The sequence below is a fragment of the Acomys russatus genome, chromosome 4, assembly GCF_903995435.1.
Source record: "Acomys russatus chromosome 4, mAcoRus1.1, whole genome shotgun sequence".
Taxonomy (NCBI): Eukaryota; Metazoa; Chordata; class Mammalia; order Rodentia; family Muridae; genus Acomys; species Acomys russatus.
The window spans coordinates 15302186-15323843 of NC_067140.1; the positions used below are offsets into that span (position 1 = coordinate 15302186).

At 48.3% G+C, this 21658-nt stretch overlaps 1 protein-coding gene across 1 annotated transcript in view; it reads right to left on the minus strand.

The window, feature by feature from the left end:
* The window catches only part of Zmynd8 (zinc finger MYND-type containing 8), a 101534-nt gene that overhangs the window by 44033 nt on the left and 35843 nt on the right, over nucleotides 1-21658 (minus strand). The window contains 8 exon segments of the mRNA XM_051143814.1: nucleotides 2453-2568; nucleotides 4320-4364; nucleotides 4366-4401; nucleotides 6607-6662; nucleotides 8083-8170; nucleotides 9267-9359; nucleotides 12543-12656; nucleotides 15953-16171. Of these exon segments, the coding sequence (XP_050999771.1) occupies nucleotides 2453-2568; nucleotides 4320-4364; nucleotides 4366-4401; nucleotides 6607-6662; nucleotides 8083-8170; nucleotides 9267-9359; nucleotides 12543-12656; nucleotides 15953-16171 (767 nt within the window).

Sequence of the window (21658 nt, forward strand, 5' to 3'; positions counted from 1 at the left end):
CAGGAGGATCGCTGTGAGATCGAGGCCAGCCTGGTCTACAAAAGCGAGTCCAGGACAGCCAGGACTGTGTCACACAGAGAAACTCTGTCTCGAAAAACCTAAAAAAAAAAAGAGACTCCGCCTCAGGTCAGGTGTAATGACACACTTGCAGTCCCAAGACAAGGGGAGCAGAGACTGGCAGATAGATCTCTTCAGAGTCTGAGGCCAGCCTAGTCTACAGAGGGAGTTCTAGAACAGCCAAAGGTACACGGAGAGACCTCGTCTCTCAAACAACAAAACAAACAAAACAGAAAAAGTCCCTGGCACAGCCCAGGGTTACATGAAAAACCGAAAGTCCCTGTCTGGGGAGAGAAGAGTGCTCACCCAGAACCAAGAATTCCCCTGGGGAGAATGCACACGCAAGCTCCCAGTGATGGAAACACCCTGGCCCTTCCACGTGAAAACACTGAGAAGGACCAGAGCTCATGCAAGCAAACAGAGAAGGCCTGCTCTTGGCCGGCTCCCAGGACCAAGGACGGGGCCTGCCTGTCCCCAAGGCCACCTTCAGTGGCAGGTTAGCAGGGTGGCCACAGTAGGCACGGAATCATGAGCTCCTGGTTCTGGGTCCACTTGGTAAATAGGGACATCTGCTGTGTCACACGATAACATGCATCTGGGTAGGTAAGTCTACGGCGCTGCCCCACAGAAGTCTCTCAACCCCTTAAGATGATGACCATCTCAAGTGTTCTGTGATGAGATGGGTCAGGGAAGACAGGTACCAGCTCCTCCTGCTCTGGAAACAAGAAAGCAAATCCTTACACTCCTCTCCTCCGAGCCAGCACCCAGTCTGAACCACTCAACTACAGCACAGCTTCTCAGTCACAGCCCTCCACTGGCTTCTGCTCCCCAAGCCGGGTCCACCAGTGTCTTCCAAACAAGCATTCCCTACAGACAGGGAGCAAAGCAGTGTCTGCCCACTCGCTACTGCTCTGCAGCACGCAAACAGCCCGAGGAAGCGCGTTCCCTCAACTGAGGGAATGCTGAAGTTCAGGATGACTTCCACAGAACGGGAAAGGAAGGGTGGGGAGAGAGCTCACTTGGTAGAGGGCTAGCCTAGAATGCAGAAGTCTGGGTCTGACCCCCAACAACATATTCCCAAGTGTCAAGATGCTGTAACTCCAGCACTCAGGAGGTGGAGGAAGGAAGTCTCTCCTAATATAAAACAAGTTGAGACTAGACTGGGTTACATGAGGCCCTGCGAAGAAAAAAAAAAAAGGTGTGGGGGAGGGGTGAGCTGGGCAGTAGTGGGCACGCCTTTAATCCCAGCACTCCGAAGGCGGAGGCAGGTGGATCAAGGCCAGCCCGGTCTACAGAGTGAGTTCCTGGACAGCCAAGGATACACAGAGAAACCTTGTCTCAAAAAACCAAGAAAGAAAAAGAAAGAAAGAAAAAAGCTGAATCTCTTCCAGGCCAGCCTGGTCTACAAAGCAAGTCCACCTCTTTAGGGCTACACAGAGAAACCCTGCCTTAAAGCAAAACTAAACTGAATCTCACTAAAATCGAGATTTTCCCTCCTGTTTGGTTTGTAAATCAAGTGAGCTCTATCTTCAGATGCTGGTATCACTAAAATAAAAAATAAATAAATAAATTGTATTTTCTCCTAGGCATTCACATATCTTCTCAAAATGCTGGGCGGGGTGGACTCTGGAGGAGTCTCGGCTTCATTTAGTCATAAGGCAGGCTGCAGGGAAGGGAGCACGTGGAAGGGTGTCTCTGACTACCTGTTGTTCAGAGAAGGCGGGGCGCCAGGGCAAAGGGAGCTGCTGTTCGCTGGAATAACTAACTCCACAGCTCCATTCAGCCTGTGCAGGAAGGAAAGGGGAGGGCGGGGAGGCTGGGGAGGAGGGCTCATGACTGTCAAAACATCAACCCCCCCCCCTGTCATTTCCCATTTTAGAAACAGAGGAAGGGGGGTGGGGGTGGGGGAACAACTCCATCTAATGCTAAGAGCCTCTTTTAGTGGCAATCTGGGGAAACTACCTCCGGTCCCTGAAAGCAAATACTTTTAAAAGCAATTTGCACAGAGGTTTAATTTACTCCAGAAAACAAAATAAATGAATAACTATACATCAAACAGCAACACTTCACACAGCCATGGAACTCATCCCAGATCCATCAACAGAACCAGAGAGGAGATTCTTCACACACCTATAGGGAGAGAATGAGGCCCACCCCTCCCCAAGCTGGGCAGGAAAAAAAAAAAAAAAAAAACCTCTGTAAACACATCATTTGCAGAATAAAATGTTAATGCAAAAACAAATCCTTATGGCAATAAGTATAACAATAACCATTGTCACCACTAATAAAAGGTAGAATTCACTTTTCAAAACAGCGGACACCAGACCCTCCACCACCTTTAATAAGTGATGCGATTACCCAGAGTTCCGCTCAGAGCCTGTTTTGAAACTCCCACCTGTCATGTTGTCCAAAGAAACGGGCATCAACCTGCCCGTCTTTATCCCTCAGAGCTTTCGCTGGCCAGAATGGAAACCCTTTCAGTTTTGCCCAGACCAAAGGGTGCGGATTGCTCTAGAAGAAGAACAAAATGCAGGGTTAGCATTATATCAGGCAGCAATGCACACATTAAAGTCTGAAAGTTAATTTGAATGTGGGGGGTGGGCAGGAGACACAGCAAGGAACACACCCTGTGCTGGTGAGGTTTCTGTCAACTTGACATACACTAGAGTAATCTGGGAAGAGAGACCCACAAGTCAGAATAGGCCTTCATCAGACTGGCCTGTAGACAAATCTGTGGGGCATTTCCTTGATTGATGACTGATGGGGCGCCGAGGGGGAGTCCAAGCCCCTTGTGAATGGTCCTGGGTTGACTAACACAGGGCTGAGCAGGCCATGAGGAGTAAGGCAGTGAGCAGCTCTCCTCTGTGGTGTGGGCTTCAGGTCCTGTCTTCTAGTCCCTGAATGATGGACTACAGTATGAAATTAACCCTTTCCTCCCCAGGCTGGCCACAGCGTTCATCACAGTATATTAGAAGGCAAACTAGGACACAAGCCATGCGTGAGAAGAGAGCAGCTGCAGGCAAAGGTCCCTTGAGGAAGGTGTTCCCCGGGCAGGTGTGCAGCCTGGACAGGGCTGGGGCAGGGCTTAAAGCTGAAAGAGCGAACAGAATCAGGCTGGGGTCCTGGGATGACCCACAAGTTAAGAGGATCCGCCTCTTTAGGCACTACAGAAGCAGTCACCACCCACTCCGTGCTAAGTTTGGACAAAAATGTGGGGCTATGTAGGTGAGAAGCTACAGGAGACACACTCGTTTGCTGGGGCTCCCCTCCCTGTCCCCGGGGTGCTGTGGCTACACAGATATTTATCTCCAGAGGGCAAGAAGGGGCCTGAGCTATGTTTTAATAGTCGCTTGTCCTGTCTTGCCCTCTGGCACCCTCCACCGTGCCTCTCCCTCACCCATAGTGCCTCCACCCCACAATGCACACAACTCTATAAAACAGTGGTTCTCAATTTATGGGTCTCAGGTCGCCTGAGGCCATGAGAAAACACCGATGTTTATTTATTTACTTACATTATGATTCACAACAGTAGCAAAGTTGATGGGTTAGGAAATAGCAACAAAATAATGTCCTGGCTGGAGTTCCCCACAGTGTGGAGGAGCTGTATGGAAGGCTGAGAGCCACTGTTTTAAAACATAACTGGATTAGCCAGGCGTGGTGGTACACGCCTTTAATCCCAGCATTTGGGAGGCAGAGGCAGTTGAGTTCGAGGCCAGCCTGGTCTACAAAGCGAGTCCAGGGCAGCCAAGGCGAACACAAAGAGACCCTGTCTCTCAAAAAAAACAAAAACAAAAACAAAAACAAAAACAAAACAAAAAACAACATACTGGATTTAACCAATGCCCAATACTGTGGGAGAAAGGCAATTCCATGAGGGCGGCTTTGAGTCCCGTATCACTAATCTCTCTGGAGAGACTGAAAAAGTCCTCCAGGGATGTATGTCCAAAGGTCTTAAAACAGGAATCAAACCAATTTTAAAGTGACACAGCAAACTGCAGACACAGTTCTGACACATCCTATGACTCACGTCCCACTTGCCATGTCAACCCAGTTACCAGGATGCTTAACTCGGGACCAAAACCGGTTCGGCCCAAGAAGTTTTCCCCAAACCCAATTGGTTCCTCTCGGCCCCGACTTTTTCCGAACAACTTATATAAGAACTCCACAATCTCATCTCAGAAAGCCCTGGAGATGGCCATCTTCGTATTCCCCGAAGACTCCCGAGTTCTAGAACGGAAACCAAGGAATCGTGTCCAACTTACACAGGGCTCACAGAACCAGTTGTCTCTTTTTTGGCAAGCAGCGAGGTGGGTAACACTCTGGACACACTTCAATTTCGTTCATCTGCAAAGCAAAAGAGACATTTGAGTGTGGAGCCTCAGGCCCGGCAGCCCAGCCCTAATCAATCAATCCCTGATAACTTTTCAGTGCTTGTGCTTTTATTTCAAGGTCAGATTGTCTTCTTCTGTATTAGGAGGGCAGGGAGAGGGCAACAGAGTTTCATCAGGTAGCCCAGGCTGGCCTCTAAGTGAGCAAGGGATCCTCCTGCCTCAGCCTCCCAAGTACTGAGACTGTAGGTTCATAGAGGTGCAGACAGAGTTTGCTTAATTTCTTTTTCTTTTTTTTTTTGGTTGTGTGTGTGTGTGAGAGAGAGAGAGAGGGAAGGGGGAGAGACAGACAGACAGACAGACAGAAAGTTAGTCAGTCAGTCAGAGGGTAACAACAGTATCTTCTGAAGTCACTTTATCGAGACAAGACTTCTCACTGAACCCGGAGCTCACCAGTTTGGCTAAACTGACTGACCAGCAAGGCCTGGGCTTCTCCTGGGTCTGTCCTGGGAGTACAAGCATATCTAAGATGGTGCATTCAGATAGATAAGACAGCACACTTTAGAACCAACAGCCTCAACCTGCAGTTAGACTCTGCCACTCGCTAGTCCAGAGGCTTCAGGAAAAGGTCTCAGACGCTAGGCCCACACCTCATCAGCAGTCATGGAATCCACACAGCAGCTAACTCCACAGATTCAGCATACTAAGACAACCTGTGGCATCTTTGGCCAAACCACCTTGAACACAACCCGTCTAAGTCTTCCATGGTTGGGACAGGGTCAGACTGCTGTCATCTCATTTTAAAGTACCGAGGACAAGCATGAAGTCCTAAAAATGCAAATAACCTAGAGTTCGAGGTGGCACAGGTAGGGGCAGGGATTTGAACCCAGGCAGCAGATCTCCAAAGCCTATATGAGTCTCCTCAACACACTAGCAGTTATTATCTTCCAATGCTGGCAGTCTTGTGTTGCTCTTTGCCTCCGGTTGCCATGCAGGGGCCGTGTATGTAGCAGGTTGATACATTTTCATCCTGTGGCACACATGCCATCCTTCCTGAGCCAGCTGAATTGGGGACCGAGTGAGGAAATGAATGAAATGGGGGGGGGAGCGTGGGGGGGGCGCTTCCTCCTAACATTCCAAAGGCTCATCATGCCATGCCGGGCCCATCACAACTTGCTACCAACACAACGCAAACAAGAACAATTGTAAAACGGTCCTGCCCCATGATCACACGGAGGAAATAGACACGTGTACACTTTTTAATTTAGATGGGCTCGTGCAGTGGCTCAAGAGGTTAAAGGGACAGCCTGGGTTCAGTTCCCAGCACCCACCTTAGGAAGCTTGAAACTACATGTGACTCCAGTGAAGGAGGACTATCCTCTGGTCCCTTCACGCATCTGTATGCTTACGGGGCATGTAAACACAAAGGCACCCACACTACACATAAATAAAAAGAAACAAATACATCTTTTTAAAAGCCCAGCACTTCTCGTGCTAGAACACACACACGCTGCCATCTAGTTCCCCTGTAGGTTGGTATCCACACTGCTACAGCTGTTCTGAAAAGGAGTCAGAAAATAGCCAGCCACTAGCAGAGATGTCCAATCCCCTGACGTCAGGTCTAAGCTGTTTTATCTAGGAATTTCATGCTTGGGAACCACACAATCAAACTGGGGAAAAGAGGAGAGAAAAACCGAAAACAAAAAAACCACCACCATGGTCAGGCGATGTGGCAGGGGTGGTGGCGTAGCGATGTGTACCTTTACTCCTGCCACGACAGAGGCAGAGGCTAGCCTGATCTACACAGCAAGCTCAAGAAGGCCAGCCAGGGCTACATATGAGACTCTATTTTCAAGCAATCCATCAGTAAGTGGAGAAAGAGATAAGAGACTTTCTTAAGTCAAAGAGGAATGAACTGTGAATCACCTCATGGACCGACTCAATTGCAACTGTGGGGGGCCAAGGTCAAAACTGACCAACTGACAAGCCAGAAGTCCCAGGATTCCCCCGCACCTGGCCCCAACCTCAGGCTGAAAATTACCCCCATCTTCACTGCTGAACTAAGGGGCTCCTTTAACATCGGGGTTCCCTCTTTCCTGCTTTCATGTGCTTGAACTGACAAGATGCTGTGCACAACACCGTGATAACAAACGTCCTAGCAGCCACTGAGCCCCGCCCCGTGCCTCTAGGAGCCACCCACAAGAAGCCAGGAGACACATACCTCATGCTCACAGATTTTGATGACGACTTTTGCTATTTGCGTCAACTTGTGATTTCCTAAGGATAAAAGAAAATGAGATTATTCCCAAGGCAAACAGCAAGCCGGCTGCCTCGCGATTACACGTGCATTAGCCAACGCTTTAACTTGCCCCTCCCCCCAAATTCACCATTTAATGGCTAAAACTGCTCTATCAAGGACCAAAGCTTGGTCATCATCTTGTATCTGAGCAGTTGGGGTGGGAATTCCCTATAGGTGAGGTACTTCAAGTACTCCAAGGCTATAATTAGCAGAAAGGAGCCTTCCTCGGCCCTGAAATCCCAGAACACAACCCAAGAAGGAAACTGAGCGTCTGGTGCCTGCCTGGAGACTCCACCAAAAGCTTTAGAGGAAAACGGCTGAGAAAGGTCTCATTTACTTAATGACTAAGCTGAAACCAGGAGTCCCTGCCCCTCCTGGAGCTCTTAGCTAATGAGCTGAGCATCTGCCGCGGCTGCCCCGCCCCCACCCTCCGGGCCAACACCAAGCCTTTCGCTTCTGCACTAAAGCAGGGGTCAAGATGGCCAAAGGGCTGTGCTCTCTTTCTCTTTGGTCCTTGACAGTATTTTTCAGAAACTGTACATTTGCTGGGCTGATGAGCCAGCTCCATCAGTTAACTGTTGGCCTCGAAAGGATAAGGACTCAACGGGCCAGTCATTCTAGCCTAATTGGCCAACCCCAAGCCTGAGACACTGTCCCAAAAGACAAAGAGAAACCAAGGTGGATGGCTTCTGAGGTGGAAACCTGGGGTCGACCTCAGGCCACAGACACACACACACACACACACACACACACACACACACACACACACAGAGTCGCCCACAGGAATATGCACTTATTCATTACCTACACGTAACACATAGCTACGGGACCTAATAAGCAGCAGTGGACAGGAAGAAGTCTGCAATGGCAGCATCTGCAGCCCCGTGTGATCCTCTGTCCTCCATCCACCCCACACCACTGGCCAGGCTGGCTGGAGCAGGTCACTCCGTGCCTCCACCTGAGCTCATTACTATTTGTAATGGTCTGATAGCCAGAGCTCAGTATCAAGTGTGTTCGAGGTTCGACCTCCAAGTGTTTTGAGACGGAGTCCCTCACTGAACCTGCAATTCACGGATCCGAGAACTCTGGAGAGTTCCCAGTGCTGGGGTGACAGACATGTGCTATGACACCTAGCTTTTATACAGAAACTGGAAACTCAGATTTCCCAGCCACATAAGCCTTATGTTATAGTTCTTTTAAATTCTGTGTGGTGGGGGGGTGGGAAATGTACATATGACTCCAGAAAGCCAACAGCATATTGTCTGAAAGAGCAGCAGTGCTTTTAATGCGGAGCCATCTCTCCAGCCCAACAAACCTGAGTTTTAACAAAGGACAGGAGACTGTGCCACGCTCGAGGCATTCTCTCCTCCTTGCGAACCCCCCTTCCCAGCTACTCACCCCCATTATAAATAATGCAGTTGTGCAGGATCCACTTGGCGTCGGCCAGGAAGGCTTCCGTGCAGCCGTACATCTTCTTTTTAGCATTCTGGGAGAAGAAGCCAGAGGCCATAATGACCATTGAAGTCTATATAGGCAGCAGTGCTAGCACCTGGGTTCCCTGCACCTTTCATAGGAGCCATCTGCTGGATTAATCAGTGCTCTCCGACTCATATCCCAGGGTGCTATTTGGTTCAAGATCTATAACCCTATAAAATGCACTGGGAGTTATCACGGGGATTTGAACAGTCTCATCCGTCATTTACCCAGCAGCGTCACCCAATGAATGGCACACTCCATACAGCTGGATATGGCGAATAATAAAGCCACTAAACGCTGTCTCGTGCATCTCACAAAAAGGCCAGTGAAGTTTTGACAGAAGGAGAAACTGAGGTTTGACAGTGTGAGGACACCTCACTCCAGCCTGAAGCTAGGATTCCAACCCTGTCGTTTGTTTAATGTTTTCTCCCCAGCATACCACCATAGGGGTCTGTGCAACTTTCCAAAGCTGATGTGATCTACTGCTGTAGGGGGGACTGCCACTGCAGACAATGATGACATCATGTTCCTCCTTGTGGGTACTTTTGTTTTCTTACCAAAACAAGGCCCAGCCCAGCCCCAGCCCTTTACAGATGTGTTTCGAACACATATTTAGCTGTTGAGCCAGGAAATCTGCACAGGAAGGTGTGCTCAATTGAAGTGTTTCAAGTGTGATTTTCACCACGGAATTTTAGCACGAACTCTTCAAACCACCTTCAGGCATTAAAGAAACAGCCTGATGGGCCGAGTGAAATCGGTTCTAAGAAAGCCCCTTTACTGCTAATCTGAAGGTTTCCAAACATGTCATTTTTTTCTTCCTCCTTCCTGCTGCTCTCATTAGCACCTCAGAAGGAGGAAGTGAGGAGCCAATCAATCAAATCGCTAATTCTCAGAAGCTAGGATAACCCTCAAAAACACTGCCAGTGGATCTCAACAATCCCCTGAGATTGCTCCCCCACCCCGCCCCCGCCCGGAGAAGGTCACGCAAGTCAGGGAGTGCTATCGGACTGACGTCCAGAACTGGTGCTCGGCAGGGGAAGGAGGGAAGAGCCTTCGCAGGCTCCACACCTGTGCTACCACGGCCAGTCCCTATGATAGAGGCCAACCTTTTCCAAGGTACAAAGGTCCATGGGGTGGAAAATATATTCTGCATAGTCAGGATGCTGCTCCAATGGAACGGGCTTCTGGAATGCGTCTGTCTGTAAGAGAAAGAGACACGCAAACAGGCAAAAGGCCGTCACTGCTCTGAATCCATGCACACCCAGCAAAGGATGCTTAGGGTGCTTAGAGCCAGACCCACTTTCACAAGGTGACCTCAAAAAGCTCAAGGTGACCCATCTCCTAATTCTGCACTCTTACATAGAACTCTGGGCCCCTGGGAATGTGTCTGGTTTTGCTATTTGTTTTGACTTCAGTGCACAGTCCCTGCCTTCTCCCTTCAAGGTTGACAACTACAACACACTGTGGACCTCTACCAGACACTTACTGTGTAGTCCACACCCCAGCACAAACTGCCTTGAGGGTAAAGTGGTACTGAGAAGTTACTTCACCAGAAAATGTCCCCTAAGTATGAGCACTGAGTGTGACCTGGGGGACAACCTACAAAGCGAGATTCTGTTCCTTCCTTAAGAAGGCAGATGGATGGAGTTTGTTTTGATCTTGATTCACTTAAGGGGCAATAGATGGTTAGCGTGGGTGGTAGATATTTACTTCTCAATTTAAAAATGCTAAAGAGGTGCTAGCTGCGCAGTGGTGGCGCACGCCTTTAATCACAGCACTCAGGTACAGAGGCAGGTGGATCACTGTGAGTTTGAGGCCAGCCTGGTCTACAAAAGCAAGTCAAAAAAAAAAAAAAAAAAAAGCCAAGCGTGGTGGCGCATGCCTGTAATCCCAGCACTCGGGAGGCAGAGGCAGGCGGATCGCTGTGAGTTCGAGGCCAGCCTGGTCTACAAAGTGAGTCCAGGATGGCCAAGGCTACACAGAGAAACCCTGTCTCGAAAAACAAAAACTAAACAAACAAACAAAACAAAAAACAAAAACAAAAGCAAGTCCAGGGCAGCCAAGGCTACACAGAGAAACGCTGTATCAAAAAACCAGAAACACCAATCCAAACCAAACCAATTGAAAGAAAGAAAGAAAGAAAGAAAGAAAGAAAGAAAGAAAGAAAGAAAGAAAGAGGGGACTTGGTTGTTCAGAGCACTTACTCTTATACCACAGAACTCAAGATGGTTCCCAACACCCACACAGGGCAGCTCACAACCACTGGGATTACAGCTCCAGGGGATCCGATGCCTTTGTCTGGCATCCTTGGGCACCTGTGTACACCCCTTTCAAAATATAAAACACTGAAAGATTTGGCTTAACACTAACTTATACCGTCACCTAGAATGAAAGTCTGACTATTATAAGATGTTAGAGGGCTGAGAGATGGCTCAGAGGTTAAGAGCACTGGCTATTCTTCCAAAGGTCTTGAGTTCAATTCCCAGCAACCACATGGTGGCTCACAACCATCTATACTGAGATCTGGTACTCTCTTCTGGCATGCAGGCACACATGCAGGCAGAATCTTGTATACACAATAAATAAATAAATCTTTAAAAAAAACAAGAAAAATAATAAATAAATAAATAAATAAAGACGTTAAGAAAGATGATTTAGGGTGAGAAACATAAAAATATATCATTCTCAGTGGCTGAGACTCGCCTAACATAGATTAGGATCTGCTCTAGATGGTCCCTTTATAAACCGTCTTTAGCAGGCCCAGTTTAGACCAAAAGGAATCAAGAAGCAACTCGTTACACATTCAACCCAAAAATCACTCCACAGTCAAAATATAACGTTCCTTTTTTTTTTTCCTTTGTACCAAATTCTAGCTATGCACTTTACTCCCACTGATTGGGACTGAAGAGGGAAATGCTTTCCCGTTTTAACAACAGCCAACTGGAAGGATCTGGATTTCTTTCCCCCATGTGACAACAGACTTCAGAATAAGGCTCAAAGCAAAAGCCTGGTATTGGTTTTGTTTTTATTTATTTATTTACTTATTGTATGTGTGGGGGCTCCAGCCTGTGAGCCTGGGTGTGTGTGTGTGTGTGTGTGTGTGTGTGTGTGTGTGTGTGTGTGTGTGTGTGTGTGTGTGTGTGTGTGTGTGTGTAGGTCAGAGGACAACCTGAGGAAGTCATACAGAGCACAGGCATGGGGGTTGAACTCTGATCGGTAGACTCTGCAGCAACCATCTTCTGCTGGGACAGCCCCACTGGCCATGGTTTTGCTCCTTTTCAAAGAGGTTTAATAGGTGAGCTCTTTTCACTTAGAACACGAATTTCACTAGACCATAGGGTGCTTTGCTTTGTGCGAACAGAGAAGAGGGGACCCTGCCCAAATGTTCCTTTACTTCATCTGTAGGAAAAATGCAGTAAGGGATCATTTTAATGTCTTGAGGCAATTGGGGGGAGGGGGGACGGGGGTCATGGTTAAGATGCGCCCACGCCAAAGTCTTGCTATGTGGCCATGGCTAGACTGAAACCTGTTAAGGACACGAAGATAGCCTTGAACTTCTGCCTGAGTGCTAGGACGGTAGGATTATAGGCATGTGCCACCAAGACGGGGTTTAAATATTATGTTTTAAAACCTGGTATATTTTTGGGTTGGGGATAGGTACAGCATCCACAAGACCCTGGGGTTCAATACGCATTACCACCAAGAAAAAAAAAAATTTTTTTTAACAATTTATTTATTTATTTTAATTTGATGTCCATTGATATTTTGCCTGCATGTATGTCTGTGTGAGGGTGTCAGATCTTGGAGTTACAGACAGTTGTGAGCTGCCATGTGGGTGCTGGGAATTGAGCCCAGTCCTCTGGAAGAGAAGTCAGTGCTCTTAACTGCTGAGCCATCTCTCCAGTGCCCCCAGAAAAATTAGAGACATTTTTCTCACATTTTCCTGAAACCATCATAGTAAACATACCAACCACAGTAGTGCTGGCATAGTGGGGTCCCTCAGGAGGGCACTGCTGTAAGGTACACACCTTGCCTGACCCCCCACACACACCTTACAGCCTCACCCACCATGGAGAGCTCCCTGGCTCAGCCTCACTACACTGGGCTACACTCTGCTCCCACAGAATTTCACTAAGGCCTGCAGTGGACAATGGGGTTTTGACTATTGTGAGTTTGACCTCACGGCCTACTCTCTGCTGTCTTCTCACTAAATTCTTTCAGGACAGAATATCATATCATCTTTTATGTCTGGACAAACAGGAAGGTCCCCGGAATGTGTCTGTCTGTGAAAAGCAAGGCCACCGGGGCATGCGTAGGACATTAAAGGAACAGAACAAACGCCACCGCCGTCAGTAGGCTCACAGCAGCGGGAATACTCTTACCCCTGGCTGCTTCATTTTCTGAATTGCAAACTTGAGCAGGTAGGACAGCTGTTCAATGGTCAGCATTGTCATGGCTTTGCTCTGCGTCTCGATGCATTCTGCTACTGTAATCTTCTACAAGTCAAAAATCACACACACACACAGGTCCGTTAGGGGGAAAAAAGGCCGTTACTGACAATGTAGTTATTCTCCTTCTATTTTTATTTTTTAATGCATTCATATGTAAAAAGCAATTCCCATTCTGCTCTTAGAAAGGTCTCCGAACTACCAGATCAACATGGACTGGATCCGGGGCAGAGATTTAAGTCGCCAATCCACATACACTGTGTCAGGAAAAGACTGAGGCTGCTGGAGGCACCATGGTCCGATCAGGACCTGGGATGATGGCATGATTGTAACCTTTGGGTCTTAAGAATTGAATGTGAGCCGGGCGGTGGTGGTGCACACCTTTAATCCCAGCACTTGGGAGGCAGAGGCAGGTGGATCTCCGAGTTTGAGGCCAGCCTGGTCTACAGAGTGAGTTCTAGGATAGTCAGGGCTACACAAAGGGAATTTTTTTTTTTTAATAATCTTTTTTTTTTTTTTAACTGTGAAAAGAAAGGCCACCAGAGAGTGGTTGGAGGGAACTGTCACACAGGATGTGTGCTCATCCACATCCTCTTGGGGCCCTGGGCTATGGCTGAGGAGACTAGCACAGCCATTCTCAAAGCAGCTGCTGATACAACGGGATAGAGCTCCATAGGGAAGAATCAGGGGAGGGGTCAGCCAATGAGAAACGGGACACAAATCTCTACACCCAAGGACGTCCTGCAGGAGGCGGCCTCTCCTTTTTCTTTTCCTTGTTTTAAGACCACTGCACTATGTAGACCAGGCTGGCCTCGAACACACAGAGAAGCACCTACCTGCCTCTGCCTCCCGAGTACTGTGATTACAGATGTGTACCACCATGCCCGGCTGATCCTTCCCCTTTTCTTTCCCTTTTCCATTCCTTACCTTTTGTCTCTTCTCCTTTTCCTTTCTTCCTCCCTCCCTCCCTTCCTCTTTTCTCTTCACGTAGCCCAGCCTAGCCTCAAGCTCTTAATACCCCTGCCTCAGCCTCCCAAATGGGTTCACAAGTGTGTGCGCCACCACACCAGGCTCACAAGTGCACAACTGTCACTTCATCTGGGAGACTCCTATCAAAGAAACGGCCCAGGTAAACAACTGTAACCAGACTGCTGCAAAAGCCTCGTACCAGATCTCGGGGACTCTGAGGATTATGTGGCCGCGACAACAAAAATAGCAAATCCTAAGATGTCAGGGACTCTTCTGGCCCGTCTGAGAAAGAGAGATGAGACGCTTTCTCCAATTAATTTGGAATCAGTTTCCATCTGTCACATCTCTGGGGCCTTCCAACAAACTCCCAGTGTGCTTGCTTGTCAAGGAAAGGGCCACACAGAGTCACTCAGAAAGTGACAACGGTGCACAGTGCACCGGGCGGCTCCTCCACTTCATTTTCCCAGCTGTCTTTCCAACTCATTGGGGTGGGGGATGGGGGAGGGGGGGGGAGAGACGACACTGAGGGCCCAACCTACACACAGAGCAAGCACATCTACTTGCGTGAATCCGATTTCTTTCAGAGTCCTATATATCCGGAGTCTACATACAGGGAGTCACCTGCCCACCTGCCATTCTGTCCTTCCCTCCCACCCCTACTCCACACCCTTTCCTGGCAGGGACTGGTTACCACAACATAAGAAGCCCCAGTCAAGCTTTTTCAACAGGGAAATTGGTGAGCAATGCTGACCAAAGAGCCCAAGGGCAAATTAGCTGGAGGATACTGGGGGGTAGGGAGGGGGGAGGGGGTGCAGGGAGGTGGGCAGAGAAATCTTCCGCTTGATAAAAGAGAAGTTAGGAGAGGTGAGCCATTCTCTTAGGCCATTGTCTATCCACACATGATACCTGAGCCTCCAGCAGCCATGGTGTGTGGCGCCAGAGGCATGGTAAGACAGCAAGCTTGGCTCCAAACAAATGGGCCAGCCCTACCTCACTGGTTGCTCTCCCCGATGGACTGGTCATGAACTCTGCCGGCTCAGATAGCCCTCAACCCGGCCACTGCTTGCAGGGAAGGCAAGCCTATCTCTATTTGGTGACTGAGGGAAGAGGGAAGAAACCTAGTGATGGCTCAAGGCCACACAAAAAAACTATGGGGAAGTGAGGCCAGCTCTGAACAGAGAGAACTGCCAGTACAGACCAAGCACATCTGTCTGGAGTAACCCCAGCCAGCTTTTGCTGTGACAGAGGCGGAACACCCCTTTGATGTCATCGTCATCTGTTCTCAAGTCTACTTTCTTTCCACATATTTCTTCTTGTTCTCCTTTCTCCACCAAAGAGTGGTACTGTAAACATCTCCTTGGGTTGGGTTTCTCCCCCCTATACACATCGGGGTGATGCTTTCCTCTCACACACAGAAAGCTTCCTCAGGATCTAATTCAGTGCACGGTGGCATCCCAGAGATGGTCTACATGGAGTGATTTGTGTGAATGGCATTCTTGTTTTGAGCAGTGCAGAGAGCATCACAGTGGGAGCCTCGAGGAATAGTGGGAGCTGGAGCGGTCGGCTTAATGAGGGGTTCGCCGCTGGTGAGACGTGGGGTGAGCTGCCTTCAGCCTAGCTCGCATGGCTGCAGCCAGAACCTGCAGCTTCCTCTGCCCAGATGTCCTCCCCTTTGGATCCTCCTCGACTCGGTGTGACCTTCCCAGGCCTGGGCTCTTAAAGCCTCAACTTCTTCTTCCCATCCACTGTCCATTTTTTTTTTTCCTACTTTTCTTCCACCTTCTATTACAAGTAACTTTCAGATTTTGTCCTCTTTTGACCAAAATAAAAATAAGAAGAAGAAGAGGTTATCCACTCTGTCAAATGTGCTGTTGAATTCCCGATACCTAACAGGCACTGGAGAGATACTTGTTGCGTGAAAGAGAATGGGACAGTTACCAGGTGGAACACACACACACACCAGAGTGGTCTTTCCAGCCAGGGCTACTGTTGAGTCAAAGCCGAAGGAGGGGAGGAAACAGCACAGGATCTTTTCAAAAGGCGTCAGCCATTACAGATCTACAAGGTCCCTTCCAAGGTGCTCACGGCAGAAGCAGCAGACGCACAGCGGCAGGTCTCAAAGCGTTCCCAAGGCTCGTGAAGAAGCGGGGACAGGCAAGGCGGCGACACGTCTTTCCAAGAGCTGCCCCACTGCAGCCAGCGCAGAGGCGGTGGGTCCCCAGAGGGGTTGGCCAGGGTAGAGCAGGCAGGAGGCAAGACATTTCTCTTTCCCTCTATTTGGATTATTTGAATTTTTTTTTTTTTTTAAATAAAAGGAAGAAAAGAGAAAGGAGAGGAAATGAGGCAGGTAATGAATTTGTTCATCGGGAACTAACCTCACATTCAGGGCAAAACCAGTCCCCCTCTGGTTCCGATGTCAGTCTCAGACACTTAGCGTGATAAACCCGGGGACAGAGCTCACAGCAAAGGACTTGTCCTTCCCGGTGACAAACCCAGCAATAGAAGTCATTCCGTCCGTCCTGCGGTACAACATCAACAGTGTCTGTGGTGAGTGGCTGCTTCATATAGTAAAACGGACCATGTCTTAGCTCTGACTGAAATGTAGGCAAGAAAGACAAGTGGGGTTTCAAAACAAAGGTGGTTTCTTAGCAGTGATTTGCACAAGTACATCAAGAACAACATACCAACATCACACACCTCACAAACCCACTACATGGCCAAAGTTTCCCAACTAAATACGGCTGTAGCTGGTGTAACAGCGGTAAGGCCACTTGCCTCTGCGTTAAAAGGGCAAACGCTGAGAGCCAGCGCCTAAGAGTTAATGACTGGCTGGCCCAAGCATACCGGAGTGCACACTTTAACTCCCCCCTTTAACTCCCCCATTAACCAGCTGCATGACCTGAGCCATGCCTCTCTCCAACTCCCCGCCTCGATTTTTCTCATCTGTAAAATGGAGTTGGGAGTTAAGAGTCCCAACATATTGGTATGAGGTGGCAACACGGCCACTACTTGCAAAAGCAGTGAAGGGCCCAATATGCATCAGTCCAAATTGACAAAGCTGATATAGGTTTGGCAATTTGCCCTGGAGTGCTTTAAATAGTAGGTATTGGAGGGTAGAAGCAATTAGATTTGATTCACAGAAAATTATCCTTCATTTATTTAAGTCTATCTCCAAGGCACAACGTATCTCTGAGATTCCCCAAAGCCATGAAGCTCAGGGCAGGGTATCTGCATCCTGCCAGGAAGTCTGTCACTTAATCAGAACCAACAATGACAGAAAAAGGAAAGGGCAAGCCAATTGGTGGGAACCAGACATCCTCCTGTGAGACAGTACCAGGAAACTAGGCTCTAGAATGAGACATTCAAGAACACAGCAAAGCTGCACACAGAACAGCGTGCAGAAGCAGCCCCAAGTAGCCCGAGTGGTGACTGTCACATGGCCTAGTAACAGCTCTGTGCCCTTCAAAACCCACAGGGAGACAAGATCCCTTCTCATCAAACCCAAGGATACTGTGGAGAGATCACATTTACATAAGACAAGCTCCCTGTCAGGAAAATACTGTCTCCGCCAACAAGAGCTCACGCTGGCTACATGCTGCAGATTCTAATAATACGGACAGGCAAAGCAGCCTGTGTAATCCCAGACACGGAGGCAGAAGGCCAGTGAGACTGAGGGCAGTCTAGGGAGAGGAACCCTGTCTCAAAAGACAAAACAAGGGCTGACAAGATGGCCAGCTGGTTAAGGCCTACGTAAGTAACCTTTGATCCCTAGGATCCATGAAAAGGAAGGAGAACCTTATGATTCATATCACCCCCCTCCCAGAACCTTATCATTTGCCCCCCCCCCCTTCGTTTTGTTTTTAATTTTTAAAAAAGAAGTGTTGGGCCTGCTGGGCGTGGTGGCGCATGCCCATAATCCCAGTACTTGGGAGACAGAGGCAAGTGGATCACTGTGAGTTCAAGACCAGCCTGACCTACAAACCGAGTCCAGGACAGCCAAGGCTACACAGAGAAACCCTGTCTTTTATTTATATATTTATATATATATATATATATATATATATATTTTTTTTTTTTTTTTTTTTTTAAAGTGTTGGGGTCTGGAGAGATGATTCACTGGAAGAATACTGGCTGCTCTTCCAGAGGACCCAGGTTCAATTCTCAGCACCCACATGGCAGCTCACAACTGTCTATAACTCCTGTTCCAGGGGATCTGATACCCTCACACAGACAGACAGAGGCAGAACACCAACGTACATTTAAACAAAGTGTGTGGGTGAGAGAAGGCTAACCCTGGGAGCCACACCCCAGGTCTCTATTTGAATGGCTAGAGCCTCCAGAATGACAAAGGTCTCAGAGATTCTCCCCTCAATTTTAGTAGGAGGAGAAGTCAGCGCTGTGCAGATGTCTGGTTGCCCCATACCCTTTCTTTCAGGGAAGGCCTTGGAGCTTTTTGGAATCAGTGTTTCTGACCATCCCTTCTAAGCAAACAATTCCATCATCCCGGACCACCAGTTACTTCCTTGTTCTACTAACTGTAAGGGCTTGGGTGGTCTGCTCAGTGTCCAGGGAGAAATATCATGGCTGGCATCTCTTTAAATGGTACATTTTTCAATGTACTGTGGCCTGCAAGTTCAAGGCAGCCTTGTAATTTACCAATATCCCATCTCAATAACAAAAAAAAAAAGTCAAGCCCAAACTCAGGGATTAAATATAACAGGTAACCCAACCTGACACCAGGGCCCAGCTGGGCATTTTTGCTACTGCTTTTGTTTCTTTGATAGCTCATGTTTCCCCCAGGCTCCATCCCTGCCTCACCCCAAGTGGGTGTCCTCAGGACCAAAGGGGCAACCAGGTGACTCTGCTCTCTTCAGGGACCTTGTCAATCACATGCCTCCATTGTGGCTTCTGTTTTCTCCTCCACAAAAATAATATACCAAATGTGGAAGTTTTTAAGAAAGAGAAGTCAACAATTTTAGGTAAAATGGATTCTGATTTCTCTCTCTCTCCCACAAGTCTCAAGTATGAACGGCCCTGCAGCAAAGCACACAGGCTGCAGCCTGTGCCACAAGGGGATAATTGCAGGTTACGGAGCAAATGTTTTTGTTCCCTGGCTCCTGCCCCAGGTCAGCTTAACAAGAAAATGGAAAAGACCTATTCACTCACTCCAGGGAGGTTTTCATCTGCACTGGAGCTCGCAGATGTTTTCTGTAAGAATAATAAGCAAGGGGATGGGGAGATGGCTCAGCACTGACTATTGGAAAACCTGGGTTCAGTTCCAAGTGCCATAGCTCACAACTTTAACGCCAGTTCCAGGGGATCTCGTGTCTTCCTCTGACCTCCAAGGGCACTCCACACAAGGGGGACAGGAAGCATATATATATATGTGTGTGTGTGTGTGTGTGTGTGTGTGTGTGTGTGTGTGTGTGTATGTATGTATGTACACACACACACACACACACACACACACACACACACACACACACACGCAGCCAAATCTCATACAGGTAACATAAAAATCTTCAATGACCGTTAAGTAGCAAGGTCAAACTGGCCATCAAGACACTGTTTCCATCACCTACATAGCTGTTCACAACCTCCTATCACTCAAATTCCAAATCTGACCTACAAGAGCTCCTACACAGACATGGCATACATAAGCTCATGCAAGCAAGCATATATAACAGTTTTTTAAATGGACAAATCTCTCTCTTTTTTTCTTTTTTTGGTTTTTCGAGACAGGGTTTCTTTGTGTAGTCTTGGCTGTCCTGGACTCGCTTTGTAGACCAGGCTGGTCTCGAATTCACAGTGATCCACCTTCCTCTGCCTCCCAAGTGCTGGGATTAAATGCGTGTGCCACCAAATCTCTTTTTAAAAAGCAAAGCATGGGGCTGGAGAGATGGCTCAGAGATTAAGAGCACTGTTCTTCCAAAGGTCCTGAGTTCAATTCCCAGCAACTACATGGTAGCTCACAACCATCTACAACGAGATCTGGTGCCCTCTTCTGATGTGCAGGTATATACAGGCAAAACACTGTATATGAAATAAATAAATAAATCTTTAAAAAAAAAAAAAAAAAAAGAAGCCAGGCATGGGCTGGAGAGATAGCTCACTTGACTGGTCTTCCAGGAGTCAGGTTCAAATCCCAGCACTGACATGGCAACTCACAACTATCTGTAACTCCAAGATCTGATTCCCTCACACAGATATGCATGCAGGCAAAAAACTAATAAGCATAAAATTTTTAAAAATAAAATAAAAACCCAGGTGTGCCGGGCACGGTGGCACCTGCTTATAATCAATCCCAACACTCAGGGAGGCAGAGGTAGGTGGGTCTCTGTGAGTTCAAGGCCAGTCTGGTCTACAAAGTGAGTCCAAGAGAGCCAAGGCTACACAGAGAAACCCTGTCTCAAAAAAAAAAAAAAACCAACAATAACAAAAGGTAGGCATGGTGGCACACACCTCTAATCCTAGCATTCTAGATACAGAGGCTGGGGGAATCTCGGTGAGCATGAAGCCAACCTGGTCTATAGAACAAGGTCCCAGTCAGGCCAGGCTACATAGTAAGAGTCTATGTCAAAATGAATAAATGTTTGTGATCCCTTTGAGAGAGTGCATGAAAACTGCCCCTTTCTGCAAATGTCATATGCTAGAAACAACCAAGCAGCAGAGGCAACCTTTGCCTAACTTTGCCTGGTGAGGCTAATCTACCTGCCAATCAACCTTAGTGCTTATCCAAAGCCCTCTTGAAGATCTAACTGAAGCAAGCGCTAAGAGAAAGCCAGTGACCCGGTTATACCGTGAGTGTCCTAGATGCTGGGAGCTAGGTCATGTGACCTGGTAAGGCTAAGGGCACCTTCCACAACCACTGCTGACAACCAGTCCCCAGAGGCAAGCCCAGGCCTTGTGTCTCTTCACCCACCCTCCACCTGTCTTCTGAGACCATGGTGTCCCACCCTCTGTCAACAGCAATACGAGACACTGACAACAATCTGAGGCCCCTGAGGAGACAGGTGCCACAGGTTACACCAACCTGAGCACGAGGCTGAAGTCTTACTGAAACAGATGAGTTTGGAGACAGGTTGCCATCATTTGCTTTTGCTATCTGTATAAGACTAGGTCTTGCTAGGCAGATAGCACAGGCTGGCTACTAACTCACTGTGAAGCCTAGGTTGGCCTCTAATTTAAGGAGCCAGGCTAGCTTTGAACTCTGATAGTCCAGCCTCGGCTTCCTGAGCGCTGGGATGGCGGGCGCACACAGCCACAACTTTGCTCAGAAACTGCCTTAACATGTGCATAAGGAAGGAAGGAAAGAAAACTGGCACATGTAGCTACTAACAGAAAGATGGCCAAGTCACAGAGACCTAAGGACACGCACATGTAAGCACACGTGTGTGAGGAGGCCAGAGGAGACGATGACAGTCTCAGGTGTCATCCTTAGGAGGGCCCTCCACTTCCTTTGAGACAGTCTCTCACTAGCCTGGAATTCACTCCAGCTAGCCTGGTCTCCTGTGGCCACCTCTTCAGCACTGCGATTACAAGCAAACACTCTGGGCATTTTCATATAGGTATTAGGGCTTCTCGGCCTCAGGTCAGGTCCTCATGCTCACAAGACAAGTGCTTTATAAACTGAACCATGCCCATAGCCCATAGTTTCTTCATTCCTACTAGCTATGATGGCACCCAGGTAACAGGGGCCGGATGTCACCAGCTAGGTAAGCACAAGCTAACACTCCCTCACCCCACCCCAGATAGCTACCATCCTTCTGCGCTGTCTAGACCGCCTCGGGGCTGCCGAACATACAGTCACGGGCAGTCATTTAACTTATGAAATGAAATGGAAAACTCAGTTCTCAGTCACATGTAGCGACGACTTCCATGTCAGACCATGTGTGGATCTACAAGGCTTTTTCAGATACTGGGGCGGGGGGGGGGGGTTATTGTGTGCACAGATCTTAAGACTGCTACAGCCTGGTCCCAGGCAAACCAGGATTACACCTCTGAGTTCCTGACACAAAAGAACAAGCTTGCTGGAGTCAGGTTTCCTTTTCAAATTCTGTCACTACTGTTTGCATCAGTAA